Source organism: Vanacampus margaritifer, chromosome 1 (assembly GCF_051991255.1).
Source record: "Vanacampus margaritifer isolate UIUO_Vmar chromosome 1, RoL_Vmar_1.0, whole genome shotgun sequence".
Classification (NCBI taxonomy): domain Eukaryota; kingdom Metazoa; phylum Chordata; class Actinopteri; order Syngnathiformes; family Syngnathidae; genus Vanacampus; species Vanacampus margaritifer.
Genome location: NC_135432.1, coordinates 65,819,544 through 65,846,430, shown reverse-complemented (window position 1 = coordinate 65,846,430; position 26,887 = coordinate 65,819,544). Strand labels below are relative to the sequence as shown.

Here is a 26,887-nt window from a genome sequence, read left to right as displayed (position 1 = left end):
CAATTTGACACATTTTCTGAAATAGGCAGTTAATTCAAGGTCTGATTTATTTTTGTTTTAACACACTTGCTCGGTGGGCAGCCACTGCAGAGACATAATTATTTGTATCCAAATATTAAAAAAAAAAATTTTTTTTACCTATAATATTTCCCCTTTCAGGTCATCCAGTGGACTATTTATTTGTTCACCCGCCCCACCTTGCTTGGGAATCCTATAGCATGGAGTATCATATACACCCAAATGACAGCAGCACAGCCGGTGAACTTTTGCATATGTGGTCTCCATCTTAAAATGCTGGCAGTTGGTGTCTCGGGTAGGTCCACTTTGGGTGGGGGTAAGGACACGCCAAAAACAGGAATCACTGGAATGGCAAATGGTGCAAAGAAGTTTGGAGATTCCTTTAACCTTCAGACATGCTGGCGAGGTGCTCATACTTGGTCGAACGGAGCCAAAACTTGACGCTGGTTGAGTTCTTTGCCATATGATCCAAGGTTATTACAATAAACGAAAAAAATAAAACTAACATTGAAAAAAATATTTTCTTTAACGAAATAAAATATGCTTTTAAAAAAAAACGAAAACTAACCAGAACTCAATTTTACATTTATAAAGCTAATTAAAACAAGCTAAACTGTAGCAAAAATGTCCTTTTGTTTTTGCCTTTGTCAATTAATATCCTACATTAGCTTTCAGAGTTCACTATAGATATATTTGTTTTGGTATTGTTGTATATCTGTGCAAAAGAAGGAAGGTCAAAAAGTTGTTTGAGAATTGTAGTTTATTACACAGCACTTAGTAATAACCTTTTTTTTTAATCCCTCAACAAAAACTAATACTAAAACTAATAAAAATTAAACTAAAACAAACAAAGAATTTAAGCGTTAAAACAAACAATCCTGCTCTAAAAAAATAAATAAAACTAACTGAATTTAAAGACAAGAGTCAAAATTAACTAAAAGCTAACTATAATGAAAAATCCCAAACAATTATAACTGATATGAAGTATTATAAAGTGAATTAATTCCTACCGGGCCACCGTATCGTAACATTTTAAGTCATTTTTTAACATTCCGAAGTGCCCTTTAAGTGCAGAGTAGTGCATAGAAAGCACTATTGTAGCAAAAAAAAAAAAAGTTATTTTGCTGACATTGTAAAATGTCGATACCGCCTTTTACAGACGGCGTGAATGCTGCTTGCAATAACGCTCCATTTCGATTGAGAGAGCCAGGATTTATTGGCTTTTCCGATTCAGGCAGAATTCGCTGAAGCAGGACATTGCCAAACTGGAGATGTGTGTTCGGGCAGACGTTGCAGCTTGCCGCTTTAAGATAATTAAATGCATGGCGACATCTGGAACAGAGACATAAAACATTTGAGCCGGAATTTATTCCCTTGACCCTTTAAGCAGGAAATTGCCAAAGTAAGATACTTTTGTGTGTCCAAAGTGTGTGTTTAAAGATTCATTGCGGCTTCCAATTCAGATGCTTGATGACACATCATTTGCTCACTGAGGCGTTCAAATGATTGAAGGTTCAAGGGGGTGAGGAGGGGGGAGGGTGTAATTGTAAAAAAACAACAACACAGTTTTTGATAATAGGGAAGTGAAGAATTTTGGTGAAAAATGGAACATTTTGTGAATATTTTATAGGGAGTGCAATCATTCTCAATGAAAATGTTATTGAATTTTGAATAATTTTCTTTAAATTTTCCTAAATTTAAAGAGAAGACTACAGTATTCTGTCCTTATAATCAGACATACAGTATTTCTATAAAAGTGAATGTTTCAAATAAATATTTACCGGTACTACATATTTTTTTATAGATGCAAAATATTTTTTAAAATGTCTAAAAATGTTTAAAACAAATAAATATATTTTTTAGAATTGTTCATATTTGCAGAAACTTGAAAAATTGTGTAGGAATGTTAATATTTTGAAGAAAAAGTTGTGCAAGTTTGAAAAATGTTAATTTAAAAAAAAAATCATAGAAATAAAAATAAAACGACAAAATGGCCTCTTTCACACAATTCAATTAATAAAAATCCCACAAATCAGCAAAACTTTCACAAACATTCTTCAGATATATATATACTAGCTTTGTCATTAAAAATCTTCACATTAACGTTTTCACAAAAATGAATGCGATATTAACAAATATGGCCCAAAATCATGAAATTGTGTCATATGGTCCTGATGCGGCCGTCTCATTTTGCTTCAGTCCCTTGACAGACAACAAACAAAGTGTTGGGATACCAGAGAAAGTTCCAAGAAAAAGTCACAGTGACAAGAGAAGACATTTGGTACCCACATGCCTAAAAATGGACTCCAGTGGAATCTCAAGCTGTCCCACTCGGAATAACCCCCACCCCGACTGGCCATCGCCAAAGAAAATGTCACTCGGCCTTCTGCTCCCTCGGAAAAATGCTCCGTCATCGAAAGCCCCGAACAGGCGCTTTGTTGTGTCTCCGCAGGCTTATCCGAGCCCACTGCAGACACGATAATGCACTTCATCGAGTCTATGACAGAGATACCAACAGACTGCGACCTCTAACCTGCCTGTCCGACTTTTCAGGTGCACCACTTGGGCCAGTAAAACTGGTGAGAAGAACCAGAACTTCTCTTCATAATTCCATAGACAATCGGATCAACCGTGCTGGATTTCAAGGTAAATATTTGTATCATCTCCAGACGCCAAAAGGGACACAAGATATTTTTTTCCTTATCCCCTCTAGATAGGAATAAACAACGACTAAATGAGCGAAAGTCCTAAGCTTTTTATCTTCCATTTGTGTCAGAGATACAGAAATAGTTCCACCGCCGCCCGTTTGCGGTTGCATCCATCACGCAATGAGACCCAAAAACAGGGGCGGGAGACAAAGCACAGCTCTTAATCTTATCCACAAGATAATGTATCTGTCCATTTGAATCCCACTGAACACTCAAGTCTGTCCGCCGGCATTTTATCATCTTGCTGCCGCCGGCGTCTGTTTCTAAAATAATCCGGTAGCCGGTGAGGTGGGCGCTGTGGGAACGTTTCAATAATTAAGGCAGCCTCGCTGGGTCTGTGCACGTGATTGCGACACGTGCCTTCCAGAAGATGCTCCACTTTGTTTAGAGCAAGGGTTTGCAAACTTTTTGGGTCCAAGGACTAGGGATGTATTGATATCAAAACGTCACGATACAATAAATATGATATAATAATCACAATATTGTGGGGATGTTGGTGATATGAAAAAAAAGTTCACGATACTGTATAAAAACTCATGATATTGTGTTAAAATAATAAAATAGGCTTGGCCAATGACATGCCAGGTCATTTTATTGTCATGTGCTCCTATTGGCTCAGTGGCAATTATCATGGTCTAAATAGGTCACAATGCTAAATTCAGCTAAAGCGGTCGAAAACATGCAAAAAATATTTGCTTGAATGACTGATTTATGGGTGTGATAACCACTGCGCTGGCCAAAACATTCCTAATTAAAATTAAACTGCTTTAATAAACTAACCACCAGAGGGTGCTAGTACAACCAACAAATCGTGCCATGATGACAATGATATCGTGGCAAGTTTAATATCGTGATATTGCTGTTATCGTTATCATCCTGACCAAGAACGCTAAGGATCCTTTACAGGGGAGATCATAATACAAACACAAATTTAACATAACCCTTAAATGCTATAAGAATTTTTCGGTGAAAAAGAATTTGTATACTATGATTAAAAAAAAAAAGAAAGAAAAAACTTGTAATCTTGTGAGGAAAAAAGAAAAAAAATTGTAATCTGTAAAAAAAAAAAAGAAGACACATTTTGTCAAAGTAGAAAGTTATAATTTGATAATAATGACGTTTTATTTTACTAAATAAAGTCATATTATTCTATAAAAGTCAAAGTTTAACAAAGTCATCAATGTAAAAATGCTACTTTTTATTTCGTAATATTACACTTTTTAATTCTAGAAAACATACCTTTATACTTGAAAATATAGGGCTGTGATTTTTAATTACTTTTTTTGTTTAAATCTGATCAAAAAAATAAGGGAAGCAATTGGCAGGGGGGATTCGCGAATATCGAAAATCCATACATTAATTGATAATTGACGCCAATTTTAAATGCATTGATAACACACCATAAATCTTTTTTTTTTTTAAACTGTGATAAAGACTTCATTAAGCGTTTCCATGGAAAATTGTGTGTTTGCTGCACCCCAAAACAAAACAAAAATATCTTCTTCTCTTTTTTTTACCAGATGAAATCCTACCTCATCTCTAATTATGTGTTTCAATTTACAACCACCGCGCCTCACTGAGGGCTGGGAATGAATGTTCTAAGTGTATATGAGGACATCCAGTACAGTATGACATAGTGTTGATGTAAGCGTGTCCACTGGAGCAAAGAGGGAGAACATTGCAGTGTCCTTGCCCCTCAATCGATGTGACTTTGCCTTGGCTCTGTAGCAAACATCATCATCTGTGTTGGTACCAACGCGCAATTGGGGACCCCACGAAGCCCTTCATTTGACTTCTGATTGCTAGCTTTATCTTTACACTACCGCTACCGTACGGAAATCTGTTACCTATACTGCCACTACCATACCACAATCAAAAGGGTCCCAGAAATTGGTATACGTCATTTTTTTTGTTTTTTTTAACTCTTTGACTGCCAAAAACGTTAAATAACGTTTCGTAAAATCCTATGGAGGAGTGCCAAAGACGTTAAAAGACGTTTTTTTTCAAAACAGGTGAAACTAACCATTTTCTATTGTTGATTACTCAAAAACGGAATAAGGTAGAAACAAACTTTTTTTTTTCTGATGGAAGATGAGAGTCCAATCTTGTTTTGGCAGTATGTGTGTTTCCATAGTCCAAACACATAATTTTCTATGGACCTTGAAAGATCAGTCAAAATGCTTAAAATCGGCTGGCACCCACGGCATCCCTTTTCTGAAAACGTCTGGCAGTCAAAGAGTTAAGTACTTTTTTCGCAATGAAACCGCATACTGTACAAAACTGATCTGAATTGTGCTGATCGGTGGAAACGATGGCTTTATCCCCACGCCGCCGTGCACTACTGTACTGAAATCTGCCCTTCCGCCGGCAGCGTCTGCTTTTCGTCAGCCAGGCAGACAACACCTACAGTACGTGTGAAAGCACATGACCTCAGTCGCGCTGCATGAGAACGTGATAATGAAACGTTTGACTAGTCACCTTCGACGTATGCGACACTTGGTGTTGTTTTTATTAGAGTGGAGGAATAGGATCCACCCAAGGCGCTCTCCCATTGCCTAACGCATTCCTACGAGTCAGTGGTTCTCAAAGGGAGCATTGTGATGCTGTGAAACTGGGCCTACTTCTGCTGCTGCTGTGCAAAGGGGAAAAGTGCCTCAGAAAAGCTAAAACGCTTGTAGAGGAAGCCACGCTACATTTGCACTTACTGAGTCCTTTAAAAATAAAATACAGTCCATTATATTATTGATTTTTTTTTGAATGAAAACAATAATTATCAGTCGCATGCAATGATATAAAAAAAATATGGCTCGAAAAAATTGCTGTTTGTTTATTATACTGTACCGGTACTTTGGATTACATTACATTGAATACACAACTTATATTTGTGTCACAAACAGATTTGTATTATTGTTTATTAGTGTTTATTTTTCTTCATGTATATTAATTTAATTTAAAAAAATGCATATTTTTTAAATTAAATTTTATGTCTCGTTTAACTATGTATTTTTAATTTAAATTTAATTTATATTTTAAAAATGTATTGTTTTCAAGGCTTCACATCTTTGTACACTAACCGAAAGGTGGGCATCGTCATTGACGGAAAATTACTCCAACTGTATTAACTTTTACTTATTAGTTAATGTAAATAAATAAGATGTAATTTAGTTTTAATTAATTGTGCATGATGAATCCAATTGTATTAGCCATTTAAATTAAATTTGCGTTTGTTCAAGTTTGTTTTCTTCTCATTCAAATACATTTTGGATTAATAAATATTCAAATTTTAAAATGCATTTTCAACAAAATGTGTATTATATATAGTTTAATTTAATTTATTTAAAAAAATGTCGTTTAAATATTGTATCTACATGTAGTATATTTTATATTTATTTATACCAATTTAATTTTAATGAGTTTAAATTTGCATTTAAAATAATTAATACAAAATTTACAGGCAAAGATATTTTTAAGAAGATGACACGTTCAATTGGTTGTTGCATCTGTGCTTCACTTGATATTTTTTAGCTTGATTATGCCTATTTATTTATTGCACTTGGTTCTTTTATTTATTTATTTATGTATTTATTAATATTGCAAGAGAGTAAAAAAAACAAAAAATATATAGTACTTGGCTATTCAGCTTTAGTAGATCTTTTTCCATGTTCCTATTATTGACGGAGTGCTTTTTTTCCCCGATGCACCTGAAGGCACCACCATTCAGTGGGCGCGGCTATGCAAATGAGCAGCCGTTGCCTCTCGTGCTGAAGTGAACGTCACGACACTCGTGTTGTGGACTGAGAAGAAGACCCACGCTGCTCCCATTCAAACCACAAAACATCACTTTTATTTCCAAACATGGCTTCAAAGTGCCCCAAGTGTGACAAGACGGTCTACTTCGGTGAGTAATTCCCCCCCATTATTTACTCTCCGGCTCTGGAAATGGACTGAATTTTAGTGGCACTAGCCAAAATATCGATTGTATTGACCTTTCTCCTTTATCCAGGTTAGCTTAGCTTAATAGCGCGAATAAATCCAGAATTATTTTTTTAAATAAACAGTGTACATTAGGCATAATACCCACACAGCTATTAATGTTCACCCAATTTCAGATTAACGTTTTACATTTCTGGAAGTAAGGGAGTCTCATTTGGGAAATACAGTAGTCGATGATTGACAGAGGCAAACTTTAGGAGGGAAAAAGCAAATATAGCAACAAATGTGGTTCTTTAAACATATAACATACTTATTTATTTATTTACATGTTTACAGTTGATAATTACTCAAAACGGTTAGTGGTGCTCTTGTCTTGTGTCCTGTACTTATTTTTCTTTAAAAAACAAACAAACAAACAAGAAAACAGAACAAAAATGTTATATGTTGCTGTTCAAAGTGTTGCACTTGTCGATGCCGTTCATCCGAAAAAGAAAACAAACTATTGATCATGTTGCACAAAAAAAGAGACTATATCGTCACCATCTTAAAATAGTCATATTTTGACAAAAAAAAAATATATATTTTTTTTTATGGCTTTAAATATCTCCTCGGGATGATGGCCTCCTCTGCTAAACTCTGTGACATCCTTAGTTAAATAAACATCATTCAATTACATCACTGAAATGAAATTATTAATAAATATAATTAATCAGTTCAATTAAGTGACTTACTGATATAACTGACTATTGATAATCCACATAATTTGCTTCCTAAAGACTAACTACTAATGACATACTTTCCGAAGAAGAAGAACAATTAAGCTCATATAATTCATTTTAAACTCCATTGTTAAGTTACAGTTGGAACGATATCGAAATTCAGACTTTGATAACTAAAACCTAAAATGTCTGTCAAAGTAGAGGATGATAAAACTAAATAATAAACACCCTCTCAGTCATTATTTGTTGTTTTGGTCCACATGGCAGCTTGGCAGGGAACGATCGTGACACTCTTGCCAAGTGTGCAAAAACACCATATGCCCACATCAAGCAACGTAGGAAGAAGACATGTAAACAAGGATCTTTATCGTTTAATAAAAAAAATATGTGATGGATTTGCTGCTACTGTGTGGATTCAATCATGCAGATTAAAGCAACAAAACCAGGCTGTCTTTTAATTTCTGGCCTCTAAATCAATTACGTAAGCCGCGTGACACAGCTGCTGCTCATCCCGCCCAAAAAAAAGGGGAAAAAAAGACACGGGCCCAGAGACTCATACGCAAGACGGGTGAAGTGAGCGGTCGTTGGCGCAGCCGGCGTTTAATTTTATGTAACAGCAGAGTTATTTCTGCTCGGGGTGTGTCCCCGCCCGTGACGTTGACGTAAAGATGATGGGGAAAACAAGCGCGCCCACATTGCTTTGAGACGTGGGGAGTTATTTGCTACGTTATTTAAGTTCCAGTCATCACGCAGGAGGTTCAGAAAGAAAAAAGCCACATGACAAGGCGCATGGAAGAAGGGAGTTAACATGACCACCACATTCTGAGGTTTTCAGATGATTCCAGATTTTGCGGAATCAGCGAAATTTCCTTCTCCCACAGTTTGGCCGGAATCATGCAAGAATGATTCGACCAAAAAGTTTACGACACATTTTTGTAGGTCATTGATTCAGTTGCAGCAAATTATCAAATTTCACTCTATTGGTCAGATATTATTTTAAAAATTACAAATAAAGTATCTTTGTTGATCTCTCTATGCCAATGATATAATTACAAGAGGAACAATTAAACGCTCTTCCACTTGATGTCATAAGGGCAAATTAACCTATGTGTACACCCGTTGCTTTTCATACAACAAAATAATAGCTTGCTTTGCATTGGCTTGGGAAACGCTGCAGTAGGTATTGAGGTGCTCATTTTATCAAGCTGGGGAACCTCACTCTAGTCATTGTTGCTTAAAGCAGTCTAGCGGCAGTCATTTTAGTTGCGAAAAACACTTCTCCAAAGGCATCCTAGTGGTCTCGCTGCATAAATACTGCCGTGCTAACTTTGAAAAATGGGGAACCTCACTCCAGTCAATTTGAGTCAAAGCCACCAAGTATAAATTTGTCTAACACCCACACCAAAGTTGGCAAAGTTGCGTTGATGCAAAGGCACTGACATGCTAACTTTGCAAAATGGGAAACCTGCTAACATTATGACATTTGGGAACCTCACTCACTTTTACTTGACGTCAATGCGACTAATTGACGTAGTCCAGTAACTGGAAAACTCTTGTTCCAAGAGATTATCCAATTTTAGTCAATGCATAGGTAGTGACGTGCTAACTTTGCCAACCAGGGGAACCTCACTCTATTCACTGTTCAGTCCAGTGAAAATCAGTCCAGCAGCTTTAAACTGATTGAGCCATGCCACTTTTTTGTTGTTGTCGTCACTGAATCTGTTACAGGTTTGCATGTTGCTACGATGTTCCCCTATTTACTTAGCTGACGCAGCTAGCAACATTCCATCAACACATGCTGTGGTTCAACTCCAGTTTTAGCGTGTTAAGTGTTCCAATGAGGCCACCATCCCGTGGTGAAGTAAACCGGACTTGGATTCCAAACGGTGCAGGAAAAAAGCCATTTCCTGTCCCATTTTACTTCAATTGTAATTCATTTGGCGGTCGGCGGTGAGCTACTCTTGTAGACTTCCAGCTGTTGTCGCCATTTATCGAATTGTAGCAGGCAACAAGTCAAAACACTTGACTGCCCTCTTTTAACTTCTGCAAGAAGAAAAAAACAATACCGCAATCTGGCCTGGAAATGTTTGTGAAACATTTCATTGGTTACTTTGAAAGTGGGTCCTTAAGATTTATGGTCAAGTAAATACAGATTATCTCCTTGCATTAAGACGGCCACCATGTCAGGTGTTGTTATGATGTAGCGCCTCTGCTCCGCTGCGGGCTTGATCTTAAAAGCTGAAAAGCAACACAAAATGGCTAACCTGAGGAACCTCACTCCATTTGTTGTTTCCTTTATGTCATAGGGAGCATGTGATGATGAATCCTGTAGCAGAAGACAGCCTCTACAGGCGTAACAGATTTAAAGAGATGCAAATGTGCTGATGCGCTAAATTTGCCAACTCGGGGAACCTCACTCCATTTGTTGTTTCCTTTATGTCATAGGGAGCATGTGATGATGAATCCTGTAGCAGAAGACAGCCTCTACAGGCGTAACAGATTTAAAGAGATGCAAATGTGCTGATGCGCTAAATTTGCCAACTCGGGGAACCTCACTCCATTTGTTGTTTCCTTTATGTCATAGGGAGCATGTGATGATGAATCCTGTAGCAGAAGACAGCCTCTACAGGCGTATCAGATTTAAAGAGATGCAAATGTGCTGATGCGCTAAATTTGCCAACTCGGGGAACCTCACTCCATGTCACTTTTTGTCAAAGCAGACAAATGACGATTGGTCCTGTAGCTGAAATACTCACATTGCCACCATCCTTAAGTTGAAAGTATGCAGTTATTGTAGGCACTAATTTTGCGTACTTAGTAACCTTTACTACAGCTTCATGTCAAAGCAGTCCAGTGACAGTGACAGACTGCCTCTCCTAACGAAACTAAGTTCAGCTTTGTTGAGGTCTTTCTCAACTCTCCAATTTAGGGAACCAAACTCCATATCACAATCTATCTAAGCAGCCCATTAATGGAGCTTCTTCGTCGTCATCTCCTTCATCTTCGTCTTTTGTCCCTCACTCCCACGGCACGGGGATTCAGTGGGCTGAAATGGTTGGCCTTTATTTAAACAAGAGTGTCCCAAAGCGCCTCATGCATTATAATTAGAGACGACATTTCCATTCACACCAGGCTTTTTCTTTTTTTTTTTTTTGCCCCGACAGAGTAGCTTCGTCCCCTCTGCCGGACCGTGGTCTTTTTCTTCCTTTCTTCTCTTTTTCCCACACCTAAATGCCACGTTGACCACACAATATCCTTTTCATCCTACCGTCAGCGTATCCAGAGTACCCTGCTTTCCGCCTGGCTGCATGAATGCTCCTCGTTGGTTACGTAACGTCCATTTTCTTGAGTCGCTGCTTCCCGCGCTGTGCCATTGCGTAACCGCCGCTCGCCACTCAATGCCGGTCCTCTGCCTTTTTGGAGGCGCAAATACGATCCCTTAATGGGGGCGCCGTGATGTCGTGGGAGGCGCAGGTGAAAGTACTTTACCGCGTGACACGTTTCATGTGACAGCTGAGCCTACACGTCATCCTGTGAAAGCAGACGAAATACTTGCTTGCTATATAACATCGAGGGGATGTCCAGGTGTTGATGCGCTAACGTTGCCAAGCCGGGGGAACTTCACATCATTCATTATGTCACTTGATATCAAAGCAATTTGGTAAAAGTCTGTCCAATATCAAGGTAGAGGATATGCAGAGAGAATTCATATTCTAATGTCACCAAGCTAGGCAACCTCATTCCAGTCACTTTTTGTCCATGCGATCTTGTGACCATCAGTTCAGTTGTCAAAAACTCCTGTTCCAAGGGCATCAAAATGTATGTCAGTGGTGACAATCATCTCAAGAGCTAGAAAAAGTTGTGGGGATGCACATTGTATTAGAGCTAACGCCGCCATCCTACGGAACCTCACGCAATTCAATTTATCACTTTTTGGGAAAGAAGGTGAGAAGCACTGCAAACACGGGGTATCAAAGCTAAAAGCATGTAGAGGTAATTGGCATGCTAACGTCACCCAGCCGGGGAACCTCATTCCATTCACTATGTCACTTCATGTAAAATAGTGTCAATGAATGGTGGACTTGAGTCAAGTAGCCGTAGGTTAAAACGTCCTCTCGAAGGGCATTAAAGTTGAGTACATGTTTTGATATTAATGTGCTTTGTTTAAAGTACTTGAATCACTAAAAGTGGCCTAAGTAACAATAAGATCGGTAGATTAAAAACTCCCCGCTCCAAGGATATCAAATTACCGTAGATGCATAGGTATCGGTGTGCTTTACTTTATTTACTGGGCAACCTCACTCCAATCTCTGTAAACAGCAGTATAGTGATGCTCAGTCCAGCAAAACACCTGCAAAAGATGAGGAAGGCGGTTGCTTCCCACTGAACTTGCCTCGTGTGATTTCTTCAGCTTTTTTTTTTTTTAAGACCTAAAGTTGTCATAAACATTTAGGAAAGTTCCCTAGAATCTGAATCTCTCTCTGAAGCGCGCGTGTAACCGGGAGAAACGAGTCACCGAGGCAGGGCTGCTGTTTTGCCCGGCGGCTTTCTCTGACCAACACAGACAGGATGCGAGTTAACTGCAGCCTATTTACGTCAGACGGAAGAATTCACGAGGTCGGCCTCTTTTATCCACGGAGGGAGAGAGTGACGTTGAGGGGAGGGGCGCTTAGCCCGCCGAGAGAACCTCGCCTTGGCCGAGGCGACAGACGACCTCCAGAGCGGAGTTTTGCCATGAGGTTGCATCAGCCGCAGGTTGAGAAAGAGAGAGAGAAAGGGGGGGGGAGGCCCATTTTTTCCCCAAAAAAAGCTTGCCGTGGCATTGGGCCTACTGTACGCACACGGTGACCCAGAAGAAATTGATTGCGCTGTTCCACGCTGCGCGGCTTTTTTCTTTTTTAAGCTTACCCTAAACCACAAAATGTTTGCTTCTTCTCCGTTTTAGTAGCTGTAAATATCCTTCCTTCTGGATTTGATTCATCCTGAAAGAAACTCACTCATGTGTTAAAGTGGTTAACTTTGCCAGCGTAGGGAACCTCCCTCCATTTGCTACCACTTTTTGCCCTAAGCCGTCTATTGAGACGAGTCAGTGTAGTAGCTAGGGAAGCTAAGACACAAAATTTGCCAACCTGTGGAACTTCACTCCATTCCCAAAGTCGAAGCAGTCTAGTGACTATTGGTGAAGTGTAGAATCGCGGTATGCTTCTCATCTGTACCTAAGTTACCGGGGTAACAGAGATGCTGAATTTGCCCACCTGGGGAACATTATTCCATTCAACTGTCACATTTTGCCTCATCCAGTGACTAAAGTTGCAAAGATGCAATCATGCATAATTTTGCCAGCCTAAGGAATCTCCTTTTTTAACTCTTTGACTGCCAGACGTTTTCAGAAAAAGGATGCCGTGGGTGCCAGCCGATTTAAGCATTTTGACTGATCTTTCAAGGTCCACAGAAAATTATGTGTTTGGACTATGGAAACACACATACTACCAAATGAAAGATTGAACTCTCATCTTTCATCAGACAAAAAAAGTTTGTTTCTACCTTATTCCGTTTTTCAGTAATCAACAATAGAAAATGGTTAGTTTCACCTCTGTTTTGAAACAAACGTCTTTTAACGTCTTTGGCACTCCTCCCTAGGATTTTACTAAACGTTATTTAACGTTTTTGGCAGTCAAAGAGTTAATGTGTGGAACCTCATTCCACAGTAAAGTGTTGAGTTCTCAGTTTACCCTCCAAGGGGATTGTAGTTCTTTCTCCCTCCCTTATCTAGACCTGCCTCATCCCAATCGCAGATGGTTTGCCAGTACCACAGGGTAAACCGAGTCCAGTCAGCCGCCATTTGTTGCGACGGATCATAAAGAGGACAAAATATTAATATTATTCCTACTGTAGCTCAGCATGGACTTCCTGCATCTGTCAAACCCATTAACATCCAACCCCCTGCGCCTGAATCGCCACGCTCGATTTATAGATTGTTGGGACATTCCTGCCTCGTTGCTTCCTGGGCTCTCCGCAGTGTTTAAAAAAAAAAATAATCGGCACCCTGGGGTGTTTTGACTTTTGGAGAGGAAGGACAACCCCTTTTTGTCTGACTCGGGTTGAGTCTCGGTTCAGTACGAACAAATCAAGTGCAATTAAGTTGTTGGAGGAATAGGCTATTCCTCCCCCACCCTGTTTTCTTACTCAAAGTTCCCTTCCGATTTTTGGGACTGCTGTAGTTTTCTTCTTAGTCGGATGCTTGGCGTAGAAGCAAATTGAATCACACAGATAGTACTTCAAATCTCTAAGAAGGATCCCAGGTTTTTGAGCGAACACCTTAAGCTGTAACTTGGGGCTCCGCAAAATAATGTGCCAAAAATTATCCATCCATACATCATACATCCTGTTGTCTTCTTTTTTTTTTTATGTGCCATATGCGTCATTCAAGCAAACATACTAAACTAATCACTCCTCCCAACCTTCAGCTTTTGGCCAAATAAAAGCTCTGAAAAGATTGTACCGTATCGTCACAAAAATCCAACTGTGCTACATAATTTTTATATATTTTTTTTACAAAATGGGCTTTAGGATTATGAGGGCGTCCTTGGAAACATTTCTTCCTTGCTAAGGGTCTCTGGGTCCAAAAGGTTTGAGAACTCTTGACTTCCAGAACCTTTTGTGGTCTTTGAGGTAATAAAACAAATAACAACATCCTTTCAAGCGGCCCCAGTCAAAATATGTGTATGGTTCTGACGAGAAGTCTTTGCAAGTAAAAACAGAATGACATTTCGTCTAGAAATCATGTGACTAAGGAACTTGAAGATACCCGAAATTTAATTCCCTCCCATGTGACAGCAACTGAAGATTTTTTTTCCTTTTTCTTGTGTGTGTCTTTATTGATTTTGAAGAATACGGTTACAGAGACAGGTCAGATCAGTAGGTACTGTATGTGATCCTTGTCTGTGCTTTACCTGTCAAGGTAAGGATGCACGAAAAAGTCTCAAGCTGACATTGAACAGAAAGTCAGACATTTTTGGTTTGAAGCAGCCATTTTAGGCTAATTCCAATCCTCCTACTTTTTCTCACGACTCTTCGGGTATTCGCCCAAATAAGTCCCAATAGGAAGCAGGTATCCTAGTGAGAGGGACAACACTCAATTCCGAAGCTTTGTTTGTTGCCTTAGCGTGACACCAAAATCACCATTTTGAGGATTCACCATGAAAAAGGGGTACAAGAGCTCGTTAATTTCCAATGGGAAAATATGTTCAAAATTAGAACAAATGCATTCGTTTTGAATCTCCAGAATGTAACAGCTTAACTTTATTGGAAACGGACCAAAATTGTGTGTTGGCTTGTCATTCAGACCCGTCGACCTTCAACTGAAACGTTTCCCCTTAAGCGGCTTACAGTCTCACAGGTATCACTTGAACTACTCGGTTTCATGTGTATCCTCTTAACACAGAATCATGTTCACTTCAATTCATATACAGTAAGAATAAACAAGATCAATGGAAACTGAATATATGGTGGGTCCTCGGTTTATGACGGAGTTTCGTTACGGCTGCGATGTAACCAAATTTTTACATTTGCGTCCAAGCTAACACAGTCACAATTACAGTAGATATTTCTATAAAAAGTAAATAAACACACAAAAAAAACAATCCAACAGGGAAAAAAAGCAACTGACCGGGCCTTCTTGTGCAGTGTGACATATGCAACTCAGCACACTAGTTTAGTGCGTGCCATTCATAACCTCAAAACCTCATACATCAGTACCATCGTAAACCGAGGAATCCCTGTAATTATAAAAATATACGGTATATTATAAATACGATCGTACTCTGGAGAAACCTTCGCCAAAGGCTCAATAATCCTAAATGAATCAGTCAGACTTGTTTGATGGGGAAAAAAACACAAAAAGCCAGCCATGCCGTTCCCTCTAGTCCTGTATATCTCACAAAACAAGTTTTTTTTTCCGCCTCACTTTGTTCATTTGGATCTGGTGGCTCCACTCGGCCCCAGTGCAAGTAGATCTGCACCAAAATGGAAGGATTGTTCTTTGGTCTCTGTTCCTTACTTCAGTACAAAAGAAGTCAGTACTTATTGTTGGTTTAATCCAGGGGTGGTTGGGTTATGGCCGAGTTTGTCAGAGATCACTAATCTATGCTACCACCGTAGTTAAGTTATAATTACAGTAATTATTTGTATAGAAACACTTAGAGGCCATGAATACAAAACATTCCAATGAAAAAGCGAAAGTCCGGCAGTAATGGTAACCAAGGACCCTCAGAATTGAAGAGCCCGTTGGTGCGTTGTTACGGTAACCGTCCAGATGAATCCTTGACATCTCATTCCCGCGGATAATGAGGATTGCGATCCAGCTTCGCTGGGGGGGTGGGTAGGTTATAAACATCATCTAGGCCACACACGCTGATCCACCTCCCCCCCCCCACTCGCAACCCAACTCATCACTTCACATTCACAGTAACAACAACAACAACACTGAGCTGTTAAGTCAACATGTTTTTTGTGTTTTTAAAAATAAAAATAAAAAATACTAACTTTTCATTCACTGAAGTGCACATGGGTACATCCTGGCCCGGGGGCGGGTGGGTCTGTTTTTTAAAATGGAGAGAGAGGTGTTGGGATGTTGATAGGTGTCCTCAGATTTGTGAGGGGATTAATGAAAATGCCGGTTTAAAACCTCAGGACTGTTTGTTGACACCTCACCGTTACGCTATGACACACAAATGGTGAAAGTCGCACAAAGGCGACGTTTGAGGGCACCAAACTGTGAGAAGACCCGAATCCCGAACCTTAGACCTGTGCTACCTTGTAAAAGGAATTCATAGAACTGTGATGTTATAATGTTAAAACAGTATAACACTGACGTGATGGCCCTTCAAGAAATGTGCTACAAAACATTTTCCTGATTACAACGGCAGTTTTTCGTTGTGAGTTGCTGACCGGAGTTTGTCCGCTGTTCAAGTCCGTCCGTCAGTGGAGTCGCTTGCTGAGCGTCTCGCTTAAGGGGCTTACGACAACAAGTGAAGGTGCAAAAAAACAGCAAGCCATTGGCATGGCTAGCCCAATTAGCAGCTAACGTTAGCGGTCAACCCACACTGCCTGGACTTAAGCGTTTGACTTTCCCATGTTTGCTTTGGTTACTTGCACGGAAACATTTTTATCGCAGGAATTTGACGGGATATTTGTCGGCAGGGAGAGAGGGAGGGGGGGGGGGGGGTCTTTAGTAGGAAGCCCAAGCCACTATCCGGTTATTTGTGTCCCACAATGATAAGAGGAGGCCTTTCCTCTGTGGCCCCGGCACGGTTCCTTGGGGCACCATTGTGTGCGAACAGATTTATTATTGGAATGTGTATTATTAGGGCCCTTAGTGGAAGTCAGTCTGGAAGTGCAAAAAAAAATGTGCAAAAATGAGCGTGCGCTGAAAAAAATTATGAAATGAGGAATACATTGCTTAATTCAAGTTAAATTATCTGTCTGTCGAACAGGAAAATTGGATTTGGTAAGATTTCGTAAATTTGCAACCAAGTTTTAGTACAAACATTTTTAACTCTTTGACTGCCAGACGTTTTCAGAAAAGGGATGCCGTGGGTGCCAGCCGATTTAAGCATTTTGACTGATCTTTTGACTGATCTTTCAAGGTCCACAGAAAATTATGTGTTTGGACTATGGAAACACACATACTACCAAATGAAAGATTGGACTCTCATCTTTCATCAGAAAAAAAAGTTTGTTTCTCCCTTATTCCGTTTTTGAGTAATCAACAATAGAAAATGGTTAGTTTCACCTCTGTTTTGAAACAAACGTCTTTTAACGTCTTTGGCACTCCTCCATAGGATTTTACTAAACGTTATTTAACGTTTTTGGCAGTCAAAGAGTTAATTAAAAAATGGAAGCAAGACAATGCTCATAAAAAGAAATACTGTATCTTGGCAGACATAAAACGAACATATTTTGTATTTATTTGAGAAATGTATTCTTGGTTAGATGTTTTTCTAGTGCGGCTTAGGTCGCCTGAGGCAGGATGGGCGAACTGTCAACTGAGGGGGATGGAGGGAGCGGGGTTACACAAAGGATCTGGGTTAGACTTGGGTAAGGGGGAGTTGGAGTATGGGGAGGCAGGGGGGGGGTGCCGCCCTTTTTCCAGCTGGACTGGGAATATATAACTGCGTGTCTGTCCCTTGATGACATCATCGTAGCATCCTGTCTAGTTCACAGGCATTCCCAGTCATTGCTGGCTTGGCCAGATGACAGAATCGCAGCACAAGTTCATCATTCTTTCGCCAAAGAACAAAGAAAGAGCCTTGTTGACGCGTTTACGTGCGTGTGTGTGTGTGTTTGCCTCACTCACACGTGTGTGTCTTTCTTTGCGTGTCCTCTCCCCCCGTGCAGCCGAGAAGGTGTCGTCGCTGGGCAAGGACTGGCACAAGTTGTGCCTAAAGTGCGACCGATGCAACAAGCTGCTCAACGCCGGCGGACATGCTGAGGTCAGTATGACGACATTTTAGGGCAACACAACACAAACACAAACAACCGGGATGTTACACAGTAGAGATGGCACCAGTGGGTACCCAGGGGTTCCAAACCAATACCATAGGGGTGACGCAAATCTGAACAATTTTAATCGATTATAGTAATCCATTGATGTGCACTACTTTACACTAACAGCATGGCTGCGAACAGAGAGGAGAATGAATGGTGAAACTCTTTTCATATTGACGCTCTTTATAATTGCCACAAAAATAAAAATGGGGGGACAAGTAGGGGATCGGGCCCAAAACAAACCCACCCACAAATATGATGGGATTTCTGTGAATTAAAAAAAACTCAGCAAACAGCAAATATGGTTTATTGTAAATAATACAATTAAAACACTTCTATAAATACACATTTAACAAACTTCGAATAATTTGTTCATTAAATATAATAAAATAATTTAATAAAGAGAATGAACTATTAGTTAGTCAACTATTTTCCTTTCAAATTTTAACTTTTTTTTTTTTGTGGTTCAACTATAAATGAATCAATTCCGCACCTGCTCTTTTTTTTTTTTTTTTTTTTTTCTTTCTTTTCAGGAGAGCTCAGTATTGTTCATTCGATTTGACATCATCATTGCTCTCCTTTTTTTTTAAAAAAACAAATAAATTAAAAAAAATTAATAAATGTTTTTATTTTATTATTATTTTTTTTATATATATACATATATATATATACATATACACACATATATATATATATTTTTTTTGTATGTGCGTGTGTGTGTGTGTGCATGCGTGCGCGTATTCATCAGTTCACCTAAAGCCCATTAAAAAAAATCCCATACTAATAATATAGAGCCTTTTTTTTTTTTTTAACACGGTGATGTCTCAAAATTCACATGGAAGCCCACAAAAACAGGATTTTCGTTTACTTGCTGCCCTCCGTCTCCCCTCGCATAGAATTAGACTAAATCCAGGAGATCCTCTTTCGCTTGCAAGAGTCGTTCAATGCTGCGCGGTTTTCCTAGTTTTCCTCCGTGAACCGCGTCGGAATGTGTCACTCGCGTGTGGACGTAACCTTCTCCCACCGTGCTGCGGAGCGCGTAGCGAGGAGAACACGGTCCGGGTGTCGAAAGCAATTTCCCTGACAGACATCAAAAGGATGCTGCTGTTTAATCTCTACGTGATTACAGTACAGTTGGCCCACCCAACCCACCCCCCCCCCCACTTCCATCCTCTGTGGACAGCATCCAAATACAGACTTTGATAGAGAGCGAGAAAAATCAAGGCACCCTTGAAGGGGTTTTGTGCGGATAAACTTAAGACATCAAACAAACTAGAAAAGAGAGAGTAAATGTTGCTGATTCGGGAGCTCACCTACTCACGGTATTGAGACAAAAACTTAATTAACCACTGGGATACATGGTAGGATCATCCAAAATCAAATCGAAAAAAATATTCGATAACTGGCCGTTATAGTACTCGTCATTGGCCTGTGATGTAACCATCAAAGCGATGTATGTAGCTGACATCACTCTCATCGAGAGTGAAGCCAACAGAACAGTGCACTCCATTTTGCTTCTGTTCTTGCCTCAGGACGCGATGAATCGATTCCACGCAGTCCACAGAAACCCTTACCGTCATTAAATCGATTATTACGGTGTGCCTGTCACAAGTTCTCAGTGGACTGCAACTCACAACTAGTCAAGGTCTGGATTTTTACTATCCTACTGATGACTTTCTCAGGACATCTCACAGGCACGCACAAGGTTTCTTTTGTGCTTTATACATCGCCACTGCAGCCCACTCGGTTCCCAGAAGTCAACTTCCGACACTGACATAGAAATCTTTTCCAGCTAGTCTTCTTTCTCGAGGTCATCGCTTTTGATCAGAAATACAGGTTGAGTTTGTAGGGATTTTTTTTTTTTTCAACTCCGAGGTACCACTGTACTGTATATGTATATATAATGAATAAAATAATAATGACATTTTAATATTATTTATTTATGTATTTAGTGTGTGGTAGGGTATAAAGGAAGGTCTGAAAATGGCCGGCACTAAATGAGTTGTTAATTGGTGACACTTGACTTCAAATCTTAGCATTTTCATACTTTAAATTGCCATCAGTCATTTTTCTCTCTCTCTTTTTAGTGAAAGCGTCAGCCAGGGGTGGGCAAATGTTTGTGCTCCAGGGCCACGTTTGATTTTTAAAACAGACTGACAGACCGGGTCATATTTTGAGGTTAAAAAAAAAAGTAGTAAAAATGATTATATAAGCTATGTAAAATGGTATATATTTTTGTGAAAAACAACAATTCCATAACGTCAATGTCATAACAAAAAAAACTGTAACATAGTTTAATTTCATGAAAAATGTAATTAATTACCTAACTCGTTATTTAAGAAATTCAGTATTTAATTGGTAAAAATATAAATATTTTACTGGTACTAATGTTCTTTATTTATTTGAAATTAATAAGTTTGAATTAAGAAAATAATAAATACACTTTTGGTGAACCTATGTTGGAAGGAGAAAACAAATATTTCAGGACACTTGGTTTGTTGACTTTTAATTTCTTTTAAATATAAATTTGAAAATCATGAGCATTGTATTATCAAAAGTCACTTGTCAACAAAACCAGTTCATTAAAATATATTTTCATCATTTTTGATTAACTCATTCACTGCCATTGACGCCTATCGACTTGAAAAAAATTCTTTTGAACTATTTCTATTAGTATAAAATGTTTTCCACTTTTGTTAACAAAAGAATGAAAACCTAGAGTTTTTTTTTTTATTGTTCATTTAGAACAGATAAAATTTGTGATTAATCATGAGTTAACTAGTGAAGTCATGCGATTAATTTCCATTAAAAATGTTAATCGCCTGACGTGATTTAAAAAAAAATAATAAGAAAAGATTATTAAAAATTAAGGGCGTCAGTCGATTACATTTTTTTAATCGTAATTAATTGCATAATTTCACTAAAAATTGTAATCACCTAACACCCCTAATTTTTAATAATATTTTCTTTAATAAAAATAAAAATAATTGTAATTATTTATTTTTTATTTTTTAATCATCTTCTTTTTTTTTGTTTTTAAAGAAAAGATTATTAAAAATTAGGGGCATCAGGCGATTACCATTTTTAATCGTAATTAATTGCATGACTTCCGTAGTTAACTAATCAAAAATGGTATACCTGTTCTAAATGTACAATAAAAAAATTCTAGGTTTTCATACTCTTGTTAACAAAAAGTGGGGAAAAAAATGTTGAACTAATAGAAATAGTTCAAATGAATTTTTGACGTCTATAGCCGTCAATGGCAGTGAATGAGTTAATTGTTAATATGAACGCTTGGTTGGCTAGTTGGCCCCAAAGTTGAATGCGGTCAGGTGTCCCAAGCAGAGAGCATTGTGGGTAACACGTCCCCAAAGCTTGACACCACTGCCACTTTCTCCTCATCTATGGTCATTATGCTTTGGACCAGTGATCACCTCCCACCCCACACCCTCGGGCCCTTGGTCACATTCCCCTGTGAGTGACCGCTGCATTCCCAGCATGCAACAGGCCATCAAGGGTTCAAGTGGAAACAGTCCCTTGACATGTTATGTGTTGGGCGGACCGGCAGCGATGACATCATCAGGCAGCCGTCAGATGGAAAAGAGTGTCCCTTTTTGGAAAGAGTCAAAATTTCCTGTCATGGGGAGAAAAAAAAAAACTATTCTATATATACTATATTGTAGAAATCTGAAGATTAAACTTTTTTTTTTTTTTTTACTGTTTAGTGGACCTAATTTTCAGCCGGTGTGCTATTAAAAATCACCAATAGGCTAGTTTTTCCCACGTAAATTAGAAGATCTTTAAAAAACAAAACGAAACGAAAAAACACATTTTCAAATCCCAAACCGTGACTGTACTGGGGTCCACTGTACTTAACGTAATGCCCTCGCATGTGAGAAAGGAGAAAGGTTGAAGCAATGGTAGTTATTACACAAACGGCCAGCAAGGTGGCAGCAGAGTATGAGATCAACCAGGGCCATGTTGCAAACAAGCTGATTTCCCCGCAGTTCTAAACCGATTTGTGATGAATGATGAAACATGGCTATATTCTAATGCTAATTGCGGCAAAACGGAAACAGATAGAATTATTATTTTTTTCCCTGATGGAAGAAGAGACTATATTCTCCTCTTTTGGTAGATTCCGTGTTTTAATAGCAATACAACACAATATTCTTTTTTTTTTTTCTTTTTCAGGAGCTCAGTATTGTTCATTCGATTTGACATCATCATTGCTCTCCTTTTTTTAAAAAAAATATGTTTTTTTTTGTTTTTTTTTAAATATATATATATATATTTTTTGTTTGTGGGTGAGCGTGTGCGTGCGTGCGTGTGTATTCATCAGTTCACCTAAAGCCCATAAAAAAAAAATCCCATACTAATAATATAATATAATAATAAATTGCCAAATGCAGAAACATCAATGTAAGTTATCACGATGTAGTGGCTCTCGCTAACAGACAGAATTAAGTAACCAGAATTAGGTTAAAAAATTCTATATACGTAGACCATGTTTCTATAAATTTTGATATTTGGTTTTTATTTGAGGCAGATATTTTTTTCCATTAAAACGCAACACAATATTCTGTGCGCCTTGCAAGATCTGTCAAAATCCAGTAAAACAGTTGGGAGCGAAGGGGGTTGCTTCAGTGAAAATGGCTGAATGAGTTATGGCACATATCAACACACAGATACTACAGCATAGTGTTTTCTCTACACCTGATTAACTGCATTTTGTGTGAGTGTGTTCAGTAATGTATGAAATGTGCTACATTTGTCTTTAAAAAATGCGTTTATGGTTTGTATCACAACTTTTCACCTACGATGGGTCTGGAACGTGTCAAATCCCACAATAACGGTAGTTTACTATACTGTTATGTGTTTTTGACATGACTGCATCTCATGCATCATATTCTTTCTTCCCTCAGCACGACGGAAGGCCCTATTGCCACAAGCCGTGCTACGCCGCCCTCTTTGGGCCCAAAGGTGCAGTACATGATGAGATTCTTTTTCTTAAAATCCTAACTGCAACTCGGCATTTAATGAATGCATCATTTTTAATGTTTGCAGGCGTGAACATCGGCGGCGCTGGTTCCTACGTGTACGACGCGCCGGCCAATAACAACAACGCTTCGCTCGCCGGCGGGGACAACGCCCCCAGGCAGGCCGAGGAGAAGAAGACGTTTGTTGCCAAGCCGCCATCCAAAGGTGATTCAAATTCAGATGGCACGGTTTCACTTCCAAGCGAGAGGCTCAGTGACTCAGAAATGAGATGCGCCAAAAGTCTCCTTGTGCTGTTAGATAAGCGTCCTAGCTGTTCCCACGTCTATCGGAGGAAAGCGAAACCATTTGCAACGGCTTTCATTTTATCTCCATGAGATGCTTTGCACACATGAGCAAAGATTTGATTTCACAGCTCTTTGGCACCACCTGCAGGTCGGATGGCAACATTGATGGACATGCATGGCAAAATAATTATTTCATGTTGTAAAAAAAAATTTTTTTAAATGATTGAAAATGAGTAAAAAAAAAAAATAATTATTAACCCATTTTAAGAAAAAAAAACATTAAAAAATGAATGCTATAGATTTTACAGATCTCTTAGTAATGTAAATGCTCAGTGGCCCAGATTAAAGACAGTAAAATGGTCAGTGATGATGTTGCTCCCTTAGCTTGTAATACTGCGAATATGTCTGCCTTTGTTGTTGCCATGGCAACCTTAGAACACCCGCATGAGCGGCTTAAAATATTGCCCAGCCAACGCAAACACCTGATCTGCTACCCTCATGCTAACGTGTTTTAACATCTCTTTGTGTGTGTGTGTGTATACTCAGCTGGAGGCGTCACCACTTTTTCCGGCGAGGCCAACCTGTGTCCCAGATGTAACAAGAAGGTCTATTTTGGTGAGTACGATTGATCCGCATGTTGGTTAATCATTTAATTGAGTTGACAATCAAGTCATAGACAATACATATAAAGACGATCTTAAGAAAAAACAACAGCATTGTGAATGTGATAGAACAGTGCGGCCTTGACTTAAAAGTTTAATTCTTTCCAACACCACGCTCGCAACTCAAAACTGGGAAAATGTAAAAGCCATTAATGCCTTCATGTGGATTTTATTTAAGCTTCAAATGTCTCCTCCTGTGACTTTGGCTTTAATTTTAGCATCAGTGTTAGCTTTAGCTGAAGGTTAGATTTAGTTGAAACTTCAGCTTTATTTTTAATGTTACGTTTTGGCTTAAGGATAATTACAGCATAGCTCTTACAGTTCATGTTCACATTCCACCACTAGGGGGCAGACATAGATATAATTCCCTTAAAATGTGTTAGTATATTCACAAAGTAGATCATAACACGAAGCTAGCAGACTTTCAGAAGACAGTTGTTGTTTTTTAATACACACAGTGTAAGTAATTCTTTGTTTTATAAACTCAATTTATAAAATTCAACTAGAAATGTCAAAAAGCAGCTCCTCCTTCTTCTTTTTTTAAAGAATTGTTCACTATCTGTCATACGTACCGCTGTTGTGACATTTACTGCTGCCCTCTGGCACTTGTATCTCAATTTTTTGCTTGCAACTCAAGGCAGAAAAATCAGCCGAGCAAACAACTTGTGTCAAAAAAATCTCACCAGTCTTGTCAGTGGTGAGTCGAGGTGCAATCGTTGAGTGCCAAGTGGCTAATGTCCGAATATGCCTTGTGACGGAGCAATGAGTGGGGACTCCCGCGTGACTTGTCTTTCGGTCTTTCGTGGTTGTGTGTGGCGTTGTCGTGTAGCCGAGAAGGTGACGTCGCTGGGCAAAGACTGGCATCGCCCCTGCCTGCGCTGCGAGAGGTGCAGCAAGACTTTGTCTGCTGGCGGCCATGCAGAGGTAACCACCGCCACATTTTTCTATGCAACCACTTATGCCATGCTACTAAAACTTAGCTGTGATTGTCACTTTGCTACCACTACAATTAGCTGCTTTCGTCGCTATGTCGTCGCTACAACTTAGCTTCCTTCATCACTGTGATACCACTGTAATTAATCCACGTTTGTCGCTATGCTACTGCTGAAGCTACAACTTAACCACGTTTCATGTTTTAGTTGCTACGCTAACATTATTCACCTGCTTTCGTAGCTACGCTCCGGTTAACACTTAGCTGCTTTTGTCGCTGTCGTACTTGATGCCACATGCTGCTTCGCCAAGTCGAAATATATTGTGATTTATTTGTTTATTTTCATTTTCCAGCACAACGGCCAGCCTTACTGCCACAAGCCATGCTACGCCGTTCTCTTCGGGCCCAAAGGTAACCGCTAGGGGGGCGCCGTTGACCCGCCGAATATCATCAGCAACACTGCAACCTGAATGTCGTGCACACAAATCACACACACACACTACACAAGGGGCGGGCAAATATTTGTGCTCATGGGCCACATTTGATTTCAAAGCAGAAAAGTGTGGATTGTAAAATAAAGTAAAAAAGATTGCAAATAAAAAAAGGGAATTTTAGATTGTAAAATATGCACATGCGATCTAACTCTATTTTTTTCCACAATAAATCAACTAAAGTTAAATTAATTGAAAAATAAATTTGAATGAGTCAATTCTAGTTAAAAAAACAAAAAAACAAATCGACTGCAACAACTATACTTGACTCTCAGGAGGATCATGTGAATGGTATGTGGGCCATAATAAATATTGGAGCGGGACAACCTTTGTGCCATACTTTGCCCACCCGTGCACTCCAGCGCCCGTTATGCAAATGAGCCTCCCCCAACTCGTGGCCCTTTTGTGCTTCTTCCTTCTCCAGGCGTCAACACGGGCGGCGTGGGCAGCTACATCTACGAGCCCGCCCAGTGACCCGGCTTTCCTCTTCCCCGCTGGGACTCCCCCCCCCGCACCTGCTCCCACCCTACTTCTCCATCGCCAACTTCTCCTGACACTGTTGTTTTCCTTTTCATGAAATTCCCACCCATTCTGAACAAAATTCCAGACCCACAGGTTGTTTTGCATGGCCATTCCTCCTTTAAAAAAAAAAGAGAGTGAATTCTGGTGGTTCTGGGGACAGAAATGACGGGAGATTGTTACATTGCCAATCAAAAAATTTTTGTTTTTTTTATGCCATATTTAATAGTTTTGACAGCCTGACGACCTGAAAAAGTTGACTGTTACAGAGCGGTAGTTATCTTCTCTTACATTCTTTGGTGACTTGAAAGTGTCCACAAGTGTGAATGTTGAGTGTGAAAGAATGTTGTGGCCAGCGATTGGCCGGCGACCAGTCCTAGGTGTACCCCACCTCTCATCCCAAGGTCAGCCGGGACAGAAAAAAAAAATATATATATTCCTGTCATTTCAAAACGTTAAGAAGAAATAAAGATGTTAAGACGACAAAGTGTTTGTTTAGCGTAGACACTGCATTTGTGTTGCTGTTAGTTTAGCATTGCATCCATTTCGCACTTGCTGTATGGCGCAAAAATGTTATTATCATTAATATTCATGGTAGTTTCCATCTGTTTCGGTTGTAGACAGATTGTGGTGTATGTTGTATATAAGATGCAATAAACACTACTACTGAGAAAGTAATTATTTGTTTTGCTTTTGAGTTCATAGAAGTGTAATTTACCAATATCGCCACTAGGTGGTGCAACCGTTCAGCTCTAACATGGCGTGTGCTGTCATTAAAATAAATCCTAATGGTCCTATTTTTGCTCAGTTTGATACTTTTTTTTTTTCCTTTTCTAAATACAACTCAAGTATTGCATTCCCATTTAGATTGGGCAGGTGTACCTTGATGTATCCAAAGAATAAGAAGAGCTCTTAAGTGACGCCGTGATGTCGTTCTGTACGTGGGCCAATTTCCCCTTTCGGTTTCCTGTCAGGAAGTCACAGGTTCGCAGCACAGCACTCAGATAGGTAATGGTATCTGTCTTAAAAAAAAAAACTGTGGCTTGTTTTTCACTAGCCAGAGATGCCAGCAT

The 26,887-nt window shown here is 39.2% G+C and overlaps 1 protein-coding gene across 1 annotated transcript; it reads left to right on the top strand.

Annotated features, from left to right (window-relative positions):
- Positions 1–2,571: 2,571 nt before the first annotated feature.
- crip2 (cysteine-rich protein 2) lies at positions 2,572–26,611 on the top strand. Its single transcript, XM_077562561.1, has 9 exons — positions 2,572–2,664; positions 6,434–6,624; positions 17,777–17,871; positions 22,852–22,909; positions 22,994–23,131; positions 23,758–23,826; positions 24,703–24,797; positions 25,158–25,215; positions 25,720–26,611. Exons 2-9 carry the CDS (start codon positions 6,582–6,584, stop codon positions 25,767–25,769), a joined length of 606 nt encoding a protein of 201 aa, XP_077418687.1. The 5' UTR covers positions 2,572–2,664; positions 6,434–6,581; the 3' UTR covers positions 25,770–26,611.
- The last annotated feature ends 276 nt before the right edge of the window (positions 26,612–26,887 follow it).